This window comes from Stomoxys calcitrans, chromosome 3, assembly GCF_963082655.1.
Source record: "Stomoxys calcitrans chromosome 3, idStoCalc2.1, whole genome shotgun sequence".
In the NCBI taxonomy this organism is placed as follows: Eukaryota; Metazoa; Arthropoda; class Insecta; order Diptera; family Muscidae; genus Stomoxys; species Stomoxys calcitrans.
This window is the reverse complement of record NC_081554.1, coordinates 10745288-10762420: the sequence shown is the minus strand read 5'-3', so window position 1 is coordinate 10762420 and position 17133 is coordinate 10745288. Positions and strand designations below refer to the sequence as shown.

At 38.9% G+C, this 17133-nt stretch overlaps 1 protein-coding gene across 1 annotated transcript in view; it reads right to left on the bottom strand.

The window, feature by feature from the left end:
* Positions 1-15439, bottom strand: part of LOC106087586 (protein Wnt-10b) — an 87981-nt gene extending 72542 nt beyond the window's left edge. Inside the window, exon 1 of the mRNA XM_013252681.2 lies at positions 14838-15439. Coding sequence (XP_013108135.2) covers positions 14838-15343 — 506 coding nt within the window. The 5' untranslated portion in view covers positions 15344-15439. The remainder of the gene's footprint in view (positions 1-14837) is intronic.
* Positions 15440-17133: the final 1694 nt, after the last annotated feature.

The window sequence follows — 17133 nt, the reverse complement described above, 5'->3', positions numbered from 1 at the left end:
TTGTGGCATTTTAAATGGCCCATGCAAGTTTTTAGGTAAATTAATTTGAATTCGCTTTATTTATGAGGTGGTTGCAGTTGTGGTAAGCGAAGGATTAATTGGCCCGATATGTACTATCGGCCATATTATCTGAAGAATCTAAATGAACTATGGGAGACATGGTTAACTTTCAAACGAAATATGGATCAAAATCAAGTAAAAAGGCGTTAAATTCGGCTGGGCCGAACTTTGCATACCCACCACCTCGGGTATATATGTAAACCACCTTTCGTCATAATCCGGTGAAAAATGCATAATTTAGGCCCCCTAGCAGCTATATCGAAATATGGTCCAATTTGGGCCAAATTGAACACAGATTTTGAGCGTACATGTTCAATTTTGTAGAACAAATTATTGGCCTTTTTGGTAGCTATTGTATATCTAAATATAGACCGATCTGAACCATATACGACACGGATGTGTCAAATTTCACCGAAATCGGATTATAAATATGCCTTTTTGGGGCCAAAATCTAAAATCGAGCGGTCGGTCTATATGGCACCTATATCCAAATTTGGACCGATCTTAGCCAAATTGCAGAAAATTGTCGAAGAGCCTAACACAACTCACTGTCCCAAATTTCGGCGAAATCGGACAATAAATGCGCCTTTTATGGCCCCAAAACCTTAAATCGAGAAATCGGTCTATATGACAAATTTCACCGAAATCGGATTATAAATGTGCCTTTGTTGGGGTGAAAACCTTAAATCGAGAGATCGGTCTATATGACAGCTATATCCAAATCTAAACCGATCGGGGCCAAATTGCAGGAAGTTGTCGAAGGGCCTAGCACAACTCATTTTCCCAAATTTCAGCGAATTCGGACAATAAATGTGCCTTTTATGAGTCCAAGACCTGAAAACGAGAGATCGGTCTATATGACAGCTATATCCAAATCTGAACCGATCTGTGCCATATTGCCGAAAGATGTCGAGGAGCCTAATATAACTCACTGTTCCAAAATTCGGCGACATTGAAATATAAATGCGCCTTTTATGGGCCAAAAACCTTAAATCGAGTGATCGCTCTATAGGGAAGCTATATCCAAATCTGGACCGATCTGAACCAAATTGAAAATGGATGTCGAAGGGCCTAACACAACTCACTGTCCCAAATTTCAGCAAAATCGAACAATGAATGCTCCTTTTATGGACCCAAAACCTTAAATCGAGAGATCGTTCTATATGGCGGATATATCGAAATCTGGACCGATCTGAGCCAAATTAAAGAAGAATATCGACTGGCCTAACACAACTCAGTGTCCCAATTTTCATCAAAATCGGATAATAAATGCGGCATTTATAGGCCTAAGACCATAAATCGGCGGATCGGTCTATATTGGGGCTATATCAAGATATAGTCCGATATACCATCTTCGAACTTAACCCGCTTATGGAAAAAAAGAATCTGTGCAAAATTTCAGCTCAATTGCTCTGTACTTAAAGACTGTAGCACGATTTCAACAGACAGACGGACGGACATGGCTAGATTTTTACGTTGATTTTCGGTCGGAAATGAATATTTCGATGTGTTGCAAACGGAATGCAAAATGAATTTATCTCCATTTTTCGGTGGTGGGTATAAAAATAGACCAAAAATTAGTATTCTTATTATAGTGAGGAAAATGGCGTAAAAATTTTATTTGCGTTTCTAGGGTTGCACAAAAACATTTGATGTCTGTAAAATTTCGCTCGCGAAACAATTAAAAATTTTAGCGACTTTTCCGTAAGCAGAAGAGATTAAAAATCCTAAGTCGTGATTTTCTTATCAGTTGTGATATTGTGGTTCGTGATTTTCTCGTAAGTCGAGATTAGGGTTGTGAATCACTGTCACGCATGAAGAATTTTAAATCAATCACGCTCACGTACGATCACGTGATTAGATTTAGATCTCACTCACGAATCGAGTGACTCACGCGTGACACGACTACTTACGACTCATGTGCACACCTCTAATACCAACCCCTATGGGAAATGTGTAGTCAATTGCCCCAATTATACCGGTCCTAAACTGGAGAATTAGTTACCTGTCACAGGACATATTCTACAGGGATGCAAAGTTCCAAATTGTAAAGTTTCAATTGTCATAACTTATGATTCGTAATATTTTTAAAAAGTCGCTTAATAATTGTTAAAAATTGTTTATTCTTTAAATGTATTCGTTAACTAATGTTATCTCCTTGAAAATTACAATATTTGCAAAGTATACTCATTCGCTTCGAACTGTCCCAGGATCTGTCCTACGAAGTTAGAATGGTGGCAATTCGTCACCTCGAGCGACAAACCCTTATAAAAGTGATAGGTTTTTCCATGTAAGGAGACGAGAACTGGGACCGGTCCCTATCACCAGATGCCCTATCCCGTGACAGGTTTGGGACCTGTTCCCATTTACCGAGTGGCTTTTAGTTCCCATAAGTAAAGAGTAGTTTAAGTAACCTTACCCCAGGTACACCAAAGCCAGTGTTCAGCTTGTTGTGAGCTTTAAATACTAACAAGTAAAAGCGCGCTAAGTTCGGCCGGGCGAATCTTATACACCCTCCATCATGGATCGCATTTGTCGAGTTCTTTCCCGGTATCTCTTTTTAGGCAAACATATGTTAAAAGGAAACGGAGACCATAGTAGAAGCCGTTGTGCAAATTTTCAGCCAATTCGAATAAAAATTGCGCCATTTAGGGGCTCAAGAAGTAAAACAGGGAGATCGATTTATATAGGAGCTGTATCATGCAGTATACCGATTCTGACCACAATTAACACGTATGTAGAAGGTTATGAGAAAAGTTGTTGTACAGCTTAATCGGATAATAATTGCTACCTCTGGAGGATCAAGAAGTCGAGAACCCAGATCGGTTTATATGGCAGCCATATCAGGTTATGGACCAATTAAAACAACATTTGGCACAGTTATTGAAAGTCATAACAAAAAACTTCATGCAAAAATTTCTTCCAAATCGGATGAGAAGTGCGCCCTCTAGTGACTCAAGAAGTCAAGAGTCAAGATCGGTTTATATGGCAGCTATATCAGGTTATGAACCGATTTGAACCATACTTAGTAAAGTTGTTGGAAGTCATAACAAACAACTTCTTACAAAATCTGATGAGAATTGCGCCCTCTATTGGCTGAAGAAGTCAGGATTCTAGATCGTTATATATGGTAGCTATATGATGTTATGAACCGATTTCAACCATACTTAGCACAATGTTGAAAGTCATAACAAAACACCTCATGAAAAATTTTAGCCAAATCGGATGAGAAGTGCGCCCTCTAGTGGCTCAAGAGTTACAAACAGAATGAAGAAATTAGTATATCCCCATCTTATGGTGGAGGGCATTAAAAGTAAATTCGAAAAAGAAAATCGAAGTTAGGTATTTTGTACTACTCACAAAATTCCATACCATGCCCCATATTTGGTTTATGTCTGGTATTGTGTCCCCACCATGTGCCGGTCTGTTAGCCGCAAAAGCCGGGCTATGAAATAGGCTATACTCCTGCGTCTCATCATATTTCGTACATGTCCAAGGTTAACGATAGAATTTTTACGCTTGCCCTAGGAAAGGCTAGCTTCAGCATCCTTAATAAGTGTGGGAGTGAGAGTGGTTCATCACCATAGGTAAAGGGTAGCTTTACCACCCGTACCTTAGGTAAGGGGTAGTTTTAGAACCAGGATCCTAGGTAAATGGTAATTTCAGTACCCTAAACTAGGTAAGGGGTAGTTTCAGTACCCTAAACTATGCAAATAATTAGTTTCAGAACCCTAACCTAGAGAAAGGGGAGTTTCAAACCCCTAACCTAGGGAAGCAATAAATTTAGTTTTATTACTCTTATCTTAAAAAAGGGTAGTTTCAGCACTCTTATCCTAAGGAAAAAGTAGTTTTAGTACCATTACCCTAAGAAAGAGGTAGTTCTAGTGCCCTTACCTTAGAGAAATTGTAGTTTAAGTAAACTTACTTTAGGGACAGGATAGTTTTAGTACCCCTTCTCCAGGAAAAGGGTAGTTTGCTACCCTTACTCTAGGGAAATGGTAGCCTTAGCTCACTTACTCTAGAAAAAGGGTAGTTTAGGTACTTTTACTCTAGGGAAAAGGTAGTTTTACTACCTTTACGGTAGCGAAAGGGTAGTTTTACTATCCTTACTATATGGAGAGGGTATTCTTAGTCACCCTAACTATAGGAAAAGGGAAGTTCACGGGTAGTTCCCTAGGGAAAGGGTAGTTTCAGCCCGCTTACTCTGGGAAGAGGATAGTCTTAGTACCCCTCCCTAGGGAAAGGGTAGTTTTAGACACTTATCCTAGGGATAGGTATTTTTAGTACCCTTACCCTAAGAAAATGATAGTTTTAGTGCCCTTTTCCTAGGGAAAAGGTGGTTTTAGTACCATTACTATATGGAATGGGTGGTGTTATCACACTTATTCTAGGAAAAGGGTAGTTTTGGTACTCTTACTCTAGGGAAAGGGTAGTTTTAGTACTCTTATTAAAGGGAAAGGGTAGTTTTAGTACCTTCACTCTAGAAAAAGGGTACTTTTAGTACTCTTACTATAGGGAAAGGGTAGTTTTAGTGCCTTTACTCTAGGGAAAGGCACTATGGGGAGAGGGTAGTTTTGGTACCGTCACTCTAGGGAAAGGATAGTTTTAGTACTCTTTCTAAAGGGAAAGGGTAGTTTTAGAACCTTTACTCTAGGAAAAGGATAGTTTTAGTACTCTTACTATGGGGAAAGGGTAGTTTTAGTACCGTTACTCTAGGAAAAGGATAGTTTTAGTACTCTTCTCTATGGGGAAAGGGTAGTTTTAGTGCCGTTACTCTAGGGAATGTATAGTTTTGGTATCCTTATTCTAGGGAAAAGGGTGGTTTTGGTACTCTTACTTTAGGGAAGTGGTAGTTTTAGCACTTTTACTATGGGAAAAGGGTAGTTTTAGTACCATTACTCTAGGGAAAGGGTAATTTTAATACCCTTACTTAGTGTTTTAGTGCGCCTACCCTAGGGGAAATGTAATTGTAGGGTAGTTTTTGTTCCCTAACTCTCGGGAAAGGGTAGTTTTGGTACCCTTATTCTACAAAAAGGGTAGTTTTAGCAGCCTATCCCTATGGAAAGTGTGGTTTTTGCAACCTAACTCTTGGGAGAGATAAGTGTTAGTACCCTTTCTACAATCGCCTCGCTTGGCGAGTTGAACTGTCTCTACTGTGGTATCACAATGGACTTAAAATTGTCTTAGTCAGTATGTAAAGGACTTCCACTGTTTCACTACCTTACCTGTACTCTAGGCAAAGGGAAGAAATTGCGCCCATACTCTAGGGAGAGGGTCGTTTTAATACCCTTACTCAAGGGAGAGGTTTGTTTTAGTACCCTAGACAAAAGGTAGCTATAGTTTCCTTACCCTAGCAAAGGGTAATTTAAGTATCCTTATACAATGCAAAGTGTAGTTTTAGTACACTTATGCTAAACAAAGGGTAGTTTTAGTACACTTATGGTAGACAAGGGGTGGTTTTAGTACACTTATGCTATACAAACGGTAGGTTTAGTTCCTTTAACCAAGGCAGAGGGTAGTTTTGGTCCCCTTATCCAAGGGTAGTTCTAGTATCTTCTAATTAAGACAGTCTACGCAAAACTGGAGGAACCCATCATACTATGATCCTCAGCGCACTATGTCCCGCGTACAAGAAAAAGAGACAAGCTGATATATATCTAGTACAAAGAAAAATCTCCTTTGTACCGCATACAAAATACCATTGTAAGCAAAATACTGTGTGGCAGATTAAAACCAAAATTCAAAAGAGATCATTAATCCATATCAATTTGGCCTTTGTCCTGCTAAATCCAAAATTGATCATGTTGACATTCTATGTTGAACTAACCATGTCCGTCCGTCCATACCTCCGTCTGTCGATATGACGATAGTGCTCGAGAAAATAAAGATAAACGCTTGAAATTTTGTACAAGTAGATCATTTGGGACTGCCATATCAGATTTGTATGTAGCTCCCATAAAAAGTGGTCCATCGCCTCGACTTCTTTGGCGCCTAGAAGCCTCAATTAATAGCTGATTTGGCTAAAATTTTGCAAACAAAGTCTTCTTATGAATTCCAATATCCGTGATAAGTAGGATTCAAATCGGTCTTTAACCTGAGAAAGCTCCCATATAAACATATCTTCGATATGAGATCTCAAGCCCCTGGAAGCCGCAATTGTTATCGGATTTGGCTTGAAATTTGGATGTATTGTTTTATTATGGCTTTCAATATCCGTGGTTTGTGTGGTCAAAATCAGGCTTTTAACCTAATATAGCTCCCCTTGAACCGATCTCCCGATTAATCTTCTACGGCCCCAAGAATCTTAAATTTTTGGCTTAGTTGACATACAATTTGTACATAAAGTACTCATATATCCTTTAACAGAGTTTATTTGTATACAATTTCAGTAGAATACATTTAGCTCACGTTTACTTCATTTTTAATTAAAAAATCTTTAAAACTTAAAACTTTATGAAAACTAAAAGGCCTTTTTAATTTTCCAAATATTTATTTACTTATTCAAACCATTTGTTATACCTTACATCATTGCTCTTGTATAGGGTATTATGTAGTGCATTCATTTGGACATCTAGCCATTGAGGTTTAAGCCCATTGATAACTATACTTATCGACCAGGAATCATTTTCGAAATTGGTCAAGTCGATTCCGTCTGTCTGACCATTTGTCTATCTGACTGTCCATCCATCTGTCCATTTGTCTGTCTGTCTGTCTGCCCTTCAGTCATTCTGGTTTTCTATCTGTCTTTCCGTCAGTCATTCTGGCCTTCTATCTGGATTTGTGTCTGTCAATCTTTCTATACACATCTTTTTTTTGCTTTCGATTAGTCTGTCTGTCTATGCATGTTAAGTTGAAACCAAAATATAGACGGAATTTTCCGGTCATCCAAAAACTTTTTTAGGTATGAAAGAAATCGGTTCGCATTTAGATATAGCTTCATATATGTATATATTCATCCGATTTATACTAATAGTGAAGTAATTTGTTAAGCTTCTTTATAAAATGTTTTTTACCCATATATAAATTTCTTTATAATTTGAACAAAATCGGCTCTAAATTAGATATACATCGCCCGATCCACAATTATAGAACCGAAGTTCTTAAAATTTTGATCGGATTTTCTAGAAATTTGGTGCGGGTTGTATTACTTATCCGAAACCTCGGTTGAAGTCAATGAAGATAGGTTTTGATTGTGTTATAGCCTCTATAGGGTTCGAATCCTGGCGAGAAAATCACAAACATTTTTCAGCGGTGGCTATCCCCTCCTAATGCTGGCGACATTTGGTATTTACTTTGGTAGCAAAAACTTGTTCCATAAGAGGTGTCACACTGCGGTACGCCGTTCAAACTCGACTTTCGAAATAAGGTCTCTTGTCATTGAGCTTAAATTTGAATCGGACATCACTCATTGGTAGGTGAGAAGTTTGCCTCTGTTCCTTAATAGAATATTCATCGGCAAATTTGCATAGCGCCCATATAATGATTTCGCCCAATTTATAATTGTAGGGGAGGTGTAGGATATTATATAGTCGGCGACGACCGATTTTGGTTTAATCTTACTTTTTGTGCCAAAAACAGTGGCAATTCCTTTTTTTATACCCTCCACCATAAGATGGGGGGTATACTTATTTCGTCATTCTGATTGTAACTACTCGAAATATTCGTCTGAGACCCCATAATGTATATATATTCTTGATCGTCGTGACATTTTATGTCGATCTAGCCATGTCCGTCCGTCTGTCCGTCCGTCCGTCTGTCTGTCGAAAGCACGCTAACTTCCGAAGGATTAAAGCTAGCTGCTTGAAATTTTGTACAAATACTTCTTATTAGTGTAGGTCGGTTGGTATTGTAAATGGGCCATATCGGTCCATGTTTTGATATAGCTGCCATATAAACCGATCTTGGGTCTGGACTTCTTGAGCCTCTAGAGTGCGCAATTCTTATCCGATTGGGATGAAATTTTGCACGACGTGTTTTGTTATGATATCCAACAACTGTGCCAAGTATGGTTCAAATCGGTTCATAACCTGATATAGCTGCCATATAAACCGATCTTGGGTCTTGACTTCTTGAGCCTCTAGAGAGCGAAATTCTTATCCGATTGGAATGAAATTTTGCACGATGTGTTTTGTTATTATATCCAACAACTGTGCCAAGTATGGTTGAAATCGGTTCATAACCTGATATAGCTGCCATATAAACCGATCTGGGGTCTTGATTTCTTGAGCCTCTAGAGTGCGCAATTATTATCCGATTGGGATGAAATTTTGCACGACGTGTTTTGTTATGATATCCAACAACTGTGCCAAGTATGGTTCAAATCGGTCTATAACCTTATATAGCTGTCATATAAACCGATCTTGGGTCTTGACTTCTTGAGCCTCTAGAGGGCGCAATTCTTATCCAATTTGAATAAATTTTGGCACGTAGTATTTTGTTATGGTATCCAACAACTGCGCTGGTTCAAATCGGTTCATAACCTGATATAGCTGTCATATAAACAGATCTGGGGCTTGACTTCATGAGCTTCTAGAGGGCTCAATTTCTATCCGATTTGGCTGAAATTTCGCAAGACGTTTTTTATTGTTACTTTCAACAACTATGTCAAATAACGTACAAGTCGGTTCATAACCTGATATAGCTGCCATATAAACCGATCTGGGATCTTGACTTTTTGAGCCTCTAGAGGTCGCAATTATTATCCGATTTGCCTGAAATTTTGTACGACGGATTCTCTCATGACCATTAACATACGTGTTTATTATGGTCTGAATCGGTCTATCGGCCGATACAGCTCCCATATAAATCAATCTCTCTATTTTACTTCTTGAGCCCACAAAGGGCGCAATTCTTATTCGAATTGGCTGACATTTTACACAGGTCTCCAACATATAATTTAATTGTGGTCCAAACCGGACCATATCTTGATATCGCTCTAATAGCAGAGCAAATCTTTTCTTATATCCCGTTTTGCCTAAGAAGAGATGCCGGGAAAAGAACTCGACAAATGCGATCCATGGTGGAGGGTATATAAGATTCGGCCCGGCCGAACTTAGCACGCTTTTACTTGTTTCTCAATCTCATGGAATATCAGCATTGTCTGCCATATATTGCCTACTTTTAGGAGCAATCATGTTAGACTACCAAAAATCTTGTCTAAGTGTGTGTCTGCATGTTTTGTACCCAGCATACTGCTGCTTTAGCTACTCATGAGAAAATAAAAGCCCAAGTGTGGAGAAGAGTAGGAGAGAGGAGTGCCTTACACTCTTCACACTCCACTCAAGTTGTAGCTTGAGATGATGCTGCTGTTTTGTTGCTTTTTTGTCATTTTGTTCTATTGCACTTGTTTGCAAGCCTGACGTATTGTTGGTGTTGTTGTTGGCGTTGTTACAAATGGCCAAGATGGGTGTTGTTGCACCATCTCTGACTCTCAATTAGAATGCACACACACATAGATTATTCCGAATGGCTATGCTTCATTTGCATTTCAAAAAAGCACACATACACACACACACGCTAACACAATCACAAAACAAGGCGAAGGAGAGCAGAATGCACCACTGCATCAACTCCATTGCAACACAAAAACACACAAATGTTACCTCAAGTGGTAAGACTGACAAAAAAATTTTGTCTTTGGGTACCTCCTCTCCTCTCTGGATATCTTAGTATGGGGAGATGCATTTGCCAATGCACTGCTCTACTCTACTCTGGTGAACCAGAATGACATCAGCAATAGACAGGTGAGTGTAAAGGAAAGAAAAAACTTAGGAAAACCAACTACAAGAAACCCATTACAAAACTGGGTAAGAGTATGTGAAAATAAATCATGTCGTGCTAGCGCCTCCTGCTGCAAGTGCAGCGTTGCAATTTTGCTGCAATATTTTGCTGTGGCGCTTTCGGTTGTCATCAGCGGGCGCCTTATCACCACGAGTGACGAATAATGGAAATGGTGACACTCAGTACATGGACAAGTGCATTCCTATGGTGAGTGTATTGCGGTTGCATTAGTTTATGACATCTTAAGATGTCAACAAGACTTTAAGTTATGAACTGCCAGAGAGTAATGAGTTGGTGAGCAATGCGGCTGTAGCTTAAAGAGTAGCTTGATTTAAGATTTAAGGGCTTCTTAAGAGTAGAAGACGTGAAGTTGAGGCATTGATTTTAATGGAAATTAGATAGAGAATGAATTCTTGGAGACCACAGTAGTGCAGAGGTAAGCATGTCCGCCTATGACGCTAAACGCCTGGTTTCGAATCCTGGCGAGACCATCAGACAAAATTTTCAGCGGTGGTTTTCCCCTCCTAATGCTAGTAACCTTTGTGAGTTACTTTGCCATGTAAAACATCTCTCCAAAGAGGTGTCGCACTGCGGCACACCATTCGGACTCGGCTATTAAAAAGGAAGACCCTCATCATGGAGCTTCAACTTGTATCGGACAGCACTTAATGATATGTGAGAAGTTTGCCCCTGTTCTTAAATGCAATGTTCGTGGACAAATTTGTAATTTGCATTTGCAACTTTAATAACTTACTGTGGGAATTAAAGCTCCCTTCATTACTTCCATCCTATTTCCAATCTCTGCTAGTCTCCAATCCTCTATTCCTGCCTCTACTTAATGCATTTCCTTATTTATAGGGCATTTTGTCCATTCAAACTGCAACTGTTGTCCAATCATTGTCGGCTGGATCTCATTTGAATAAATACTCACTAAAATCACCATTAACACCTGCAACTGTTGAGTGATGGCTGGCATAGGCGGTTATAGAGGGGACATAATGGGATGATGACAATGACGACGACAACGTTGACAACCATTCCATTAGTGGCAACAATGAATATGTGTGATTGATTAATTGGTCCTGAGTTTTTACAGACCATAAGCCATGTCTGGTTACCAAGTCCGTCCATTCGTTAGTCTGTCTGTCTATCAGTTTTGTCTATGGTGAAACACCTCAACACCGAGAGAGAGACAACAGGAAAGAAAAACCAACACAAACACTCATACAAATTGCCGACACTGACTGCGATGATGTTGTGTAGTGTTGTGCAGTCAACACCACCAACAGCACCATTAAGCGCCGACAAGGACTCTGATGAATTTGTTACCAATTTCCATGAGCCTCCAAGTGACTTTTGGTGTCAGTCAGTGGGCGCTTGTTGTGTATGGGACATGATTTTTGAGATTTACATACCTGCGTTGCTCTTAGGCATGAGACAGCCAGGAGTATGATAAGCATGGACGTAGAGTTGGCGAGGTGATAAAAACTCCCCATTTTACCAATTTTGAAATGTGCCAGATTTTGGATTCATTAGTCATTTACCAATCTGCTATGATGTACGCCCTCAACGTATTGTCCGCCTTCATAAACAATTTTTATAACCACCACCAAAGGATGGTGTCATTCCGTTTGCAACACATCGAAATATCTATTTCCGACACTTTAAAGTATATATATTGTTGATCAGCGTAAAAATCAAAGACGATATAACCATGTTCGTCCGTCTGTCTGTAGAAATGACGCTACAGTCTTAATAATTTGCTTCGACCAAACAGAGCAAGAAGTCTATTTTTTTTTTGTGTCAAGAAAGAAAAAACAAATTAAAAAATATACAAAACTCCCATTAGCTCCAAAGGCTTAACCCACAAAACCATCTAGAAGGCATAGCTTTCACAAGGTTATTATAGCGGTATATAGATACCAAGAGAAGCTGGTGTTGAATTCTGCAGAATAATTAGCGTACCCTTGCAAAGGGCTCAAAAAGGAAGATTTATCCTAGAGGGGTTTTGTATGGCTTTTTGAAGCTCTTGGATATTCGTGGGATTTTCAGGTCATTTGAAAAGGACAGTAATAGTTTGTTGCATTATGGTGAGTGGCCGTATGGCGAAATTGGCCAATGGGCTTGATGTATCCCCCGAAATATGAAGTTTGTGCTATTCACCAATATGAGGTAATTTAGTGTGTTCAGGGGATCTCTCCTAGATGGGATGAACTCATTGCAATGTCAGGACTTTGACGTCGCGCTGGACACATGACAGACATTTATTTGAGTTGTGGCGGTGAGGATGAGTAATAGACGGTTGAGTTATAGACGGTGCAGCATTGCCCAGAAATTGCGGGGGTAGGAGCAGGATTATGGCTAAACAAACACCTATTCATACCCACCACCATAGGATGAAGGTATACTAATCTAGTCATTCCGAAAATATTGATCAGCGAACTCATAAAGTATATATATTCTGGATCCTCTCGACATTCTGATTCAATCTAGCCATGTCCGTCTGTCGGTCGAAATCACGATAGCGGTCGAATGCCTATTTTGCACAGATACTTTATATTGATGTAGGTCGTTGGGGATTGTAAATGGGCCATATCGGTTTAGATTTGGATATAGCTACCATATAAAACGATCTCGCGATTTGAATTCTTGAGCCCCTGGATGCAGCAATTTTTGTCCGATTTGGCTGAAATTTTGCATGTAGTGTATTATTAGAACTTCAAATGTCTGTTTCAAGCAGGGTCCAAATCGGTCTATAATCTGATATAGCTCCCATATAAACCGATCTCTCGATTCGACTTGAGCCCCTGGAAGCCAACATTTTCATCCGATTTGGCTTATATTTTGCAAATAGTGTTTTCTTATGATTTCTAACAACTGCGTTTGACTTATTGAGCCCCTGGAAACCGCAATTTTCACACGATTAGGCTGAAATTTTGCACATAAGTTAAGTGTTAAGTGCGGTCTAAATCGGTCTATAACATGGTATAGCTCCTATATAAACCGATCTCCGGATTTGACTTCTTGAGCCCTTGAAAGCCACAATTTTCATCCGATTTTGCCCAAATTTTGCACATGGTGTTCTCTTATGACCTCCAAAATATGTATTTAGTCTAAATCGGTCTATAACCTGGTATAGCGCCCATATAAACCGTTCTACCCGAACTAAGTACGAACTAAGTCCTAATCTGTCTATAACTTGATATAGCTCCCATATAAACCGGTGTCTCGATTATCCTTGTTCGTGTCCTAGAAGCTTTTATTTTGCTGGTCTGACAGAAGTTTGGTATGTAGAATAAAATTATGCCCTTCAACTAAATTTAGTTTTTATATATTTTTAGCAGAATCCATGGTGATAGGTTCCCAAGATTCGGCCCAGTCGAACTTAGCACGCTTTTACTTGTTATGTCTAAATTATCTTCAGGCATTCTTAACAACTATATTTTTTTTATAGCAGATTGGAGGGAACTCTTCAGCCCGTCTGGCCGCCATTTTGTCATGCATGTTGGTTTCTTCATTCTAATGTCTGACATCCATATTTCAAACTGAGGCTTGTATTCTACTTGTTCGTACTTTACTTGAATTAAGGAAAAAGGACGACCCCCAAAACACTTGCGTCATATTTTTATACGACAGATTCATTCTGCCTTCCATTCGCGACCCCATATTATTAGATCGCACTACATGCCGCTTTAGGTTGTTCAGTGGGAGGGCAATTCCTCACACAACCTCCTTCCTATATTGAAAAATAAAAATAGAAACATACAAAAAGATATTGATTTTTTACCTTAAAACATATGGGACCCATCACATCATGTAAGCAATAACACTACACCCTTTTTCTTTTACTTGTTTTGACTCTCCGCCAACTATTTCATTCATTAAGTGCAAAGTGTGGCCAAACAATTAGTTACTTTGACCCATTTTAATGTTTACTTCAATGTTTAAATAAGTGAGTTGCCAAATTTGCATGTATGCCGTTACCAACATATCCAACACCAAACGCCATTGTACATAGCATCAGCTTAAGCTACTGACTGAATTTCATGCCAAAGAAACCAAGTAGGGCCACACGCATCACACCACCGCACACCCGACCCCAGTGTGATCTCTTTTAGCCGCTTCACCTCTAGCACTCTCACCACTTATACTCTCACCTATAGCTTTGTATTCACACAAATGACGGGTGTTTAAGTAAAAAGCAACAACAATATACTGTGTTTGAGCATCTTTTTCTTTAATTGAAAATCGATTCGTCATTTTTATGGCTTTTCTTTAAGGAAAATTAATTTACATATAAACTCTGCACATCTCTGGAAAAATATCTTTCGATTTATGCCAATTTCATTAAGATTCATGCATCGATTTGCCGTTATATGTACCATAATATCTCGCTTCATATGAGCTGTTGTTAGTCTTGTTGTGCTCGTAAAACACATACAAACAACTATAATGCATATGCCTCGCACGCCAAAACCGAGGCTTCAGTAATTGGCTGACCTACATGCCAAGTAGAGCCACGCACATCACACCCTCACAACAACCTCGCCTATATGGTGATACTCTTTCTCTGGCACCATTTGTTACTGTTACTCTCACCACTAATACTCCCACCTATGGCTTTGCATTCACACCCATAACAAATGCTTTTAAAGAACCCAACAACAATTTGTTGCGTTTATGCTTCTTCTTGTTTCATTAAAAATCAATTCCTCATTTTCATGACTTTTGTATAAGGAAAATTTACTTTAATATATATTCGTCGCTTCTCTGAGAAATTCATTCGATTGAGCCAATTTCATTAAAATCCATTCAGCCGTTTGGCCGTAATATGTACCACAAATTTCCCTTTATAAAAACCCTGTTTGCCCCTTCTACAAAAGTTTCATTCCTACGTCATCACTATGTAGGTATAGATTGATGGCTGATGGTACATGGCCAGGCCAGGCAGTTAGTTTTGCGCAGGTGATGGAGGAGAGTAGGAGGTGGGTACTTACCTTCTTGTGCAGCAGGCCAAGATAATCACAATAATTAAATGCAAATGCAGGTGTAGGCAACGAGGCGTTACAGTTAAATTTGCCGTTGACGTTGATGACGACGATGCCGATGATGATGTTGCTGTTGCTGTCACTGTGGTTGTCGTTGATGTTGTGGTTGCTGTTGTTGGATGCTGTGGAATAGTTGCTGTTGCAGTGGTTGCAGTTGCTGTTGCCACAGAGGATGATATTGACTGCCGATGATAATGTTGCTGGTGATGATGCTGCTGCCTGGATGTTGCAGTAGGCGAGACATTCGCTTGATTTGTTGTTCGATTCCTTGATGTCTCTTCGATATGTTGTCCATGGTGCTCTGGTTGCTGGTGATGATGATGATGGTGTTGACGTTGTTGGTGGTAGTGGTGAGGCTTGTGTTTTTGTTTCTCTTGTGATATTTGTTGGTGTTGTTGTTGTGTTGGTGGTGGTAGTGGTGATGGTGGTGGTGTTAATCCGAACAATAAAAACATTGCTAATTCTTTTGTAAAATTGTTGTAATTGCCTTAATTGCTGCTGTAACTGCTGCCGTTGACTGTGACTTGAAACTTCGTATCGTGGTTGCTGTTGACAAGGTTGTTGTTGTTGTTGTGTTTGCTGCTGTCGGGGGGCTTTTAGTTGGGAATTTGTTAAATTTGTTCTTCGTTGTATTTTAAAGACACAAACACTCTGACATTGCTCGATAAAAATTCTGGGGATTTTACAAATGGCCGTAAACATTTTTGCGGTAACAACGGCTCAAAACTCACTACGACAACGACAATGACGATGACAACGACGACCACGACCATTGGGTATATTAAAATTTTTAGCAATTGACTTTGGTTTTTCAGGCTCTTTCAAGTTTCCCCCCTCTTTAAAAAGGAATTATAACTTAACTTTTTTTGTTTTCAAGTGTATTACCCAGATTTATTTTCACATATTTTTTTTTTATTTTTTGTAATTTTTTTGTTGAAATTTTTTTCACTGCCAAGCTTTAATTATAAACAATTATGTATTTTGATGGCGGTGAAATCATTAAGAGCAAATTGTTATGATCGGTCGGTCCATGCCGCTCATTCCTTGGTAGTTGGCGATGGCGATGGTGTAACGCTGCTTGGACGTTTTGGGTTTGATTGGTCTTTGTTAACTGTTTCCTAGCTTTGGCTGTACTCTGGACTTCAGTACTGAGTTGGAAACTTTTTTTGTTTAGCTGCAATGTGTTAGCAACCGATTGGCCAGTTGTTGGTGGTGAGAGGTTTCAGCATACATGACGTCTGTCTGTTCATACAACTGTCAGTTTCTCGTTGCTCAAGCTAAGCTTGCAAAGATTTTGTACATAAGATAGCCTCGTGTATCCACATGACCACTTTCCATACCACCAAAGGTACATGTGTCGGTTTTAGTTTAGCTCAGCTTTTGTGGTTTGTTCTATTTACAACAAAAAAGAAATATTTTTTTTTTTGGCTCTTGTGTTTGTGGCAGATAAATCTCAGATTTCGTAGTATTTTGTTTTTCTTTTCCTCTCGATCACAGTCTTCCAACATATCTAGCCAATGGTATATTGTCTAAAATATCCATCCATTGGCCTATGATTGGATTTTTGGTGTTGGTGTGTTGGTATACACAATTTATCATTAAGACATTATTTGTTACTCATACGCCCCGCGGTCTAAACAATAGAAACTTGTGATTTAATATCGATGGATGCTTGTATGTTGGTGGTATCGAGTTGTAGGTTGTTTTTTTTTTTATCAAAAAATAACAGTGGTGGCCATATGATTAGCACTTATCTTTTCAGTAATGTACATAATTTTGTATTATTTTGTATTGGAAATAATTATGGGCTTAAGCCATACCTATTAACTATTGGAGTTTGTTGGTTGGGCTGTAGAATTAACTTAACACAAAGTTGTAGGTACATGAAAAACAGTAACATTTCGTTAACCAACCCGAATTGGAAAGGCGATTTAAACAGGCCTGTCTCTCTCCGTTTTCTCAACTTAAATTTGGCGGTGCCCTTTGACATTTTAAATTTTAGCAAGAAGAGCTGAAAAAACAATGGTTAAAACTAGGACTGCATAGTCGGGGTCGAGCAGTTTTGCCCGGAGTCGGAGTAGAGATAATTTTTTTTGACTGCAACTCCAAACAGAGTAATAAGAAAAAGTTTCAAAAAAAAAAAAAAAAAAAAAAAAAAAAATTAAAAAAAAATAAATTCTAAACATTTTTTTTATATTTTTGCTGTTTTTAAATTCAAGCTCGAGCTCTTTTTTTAATTCGAATT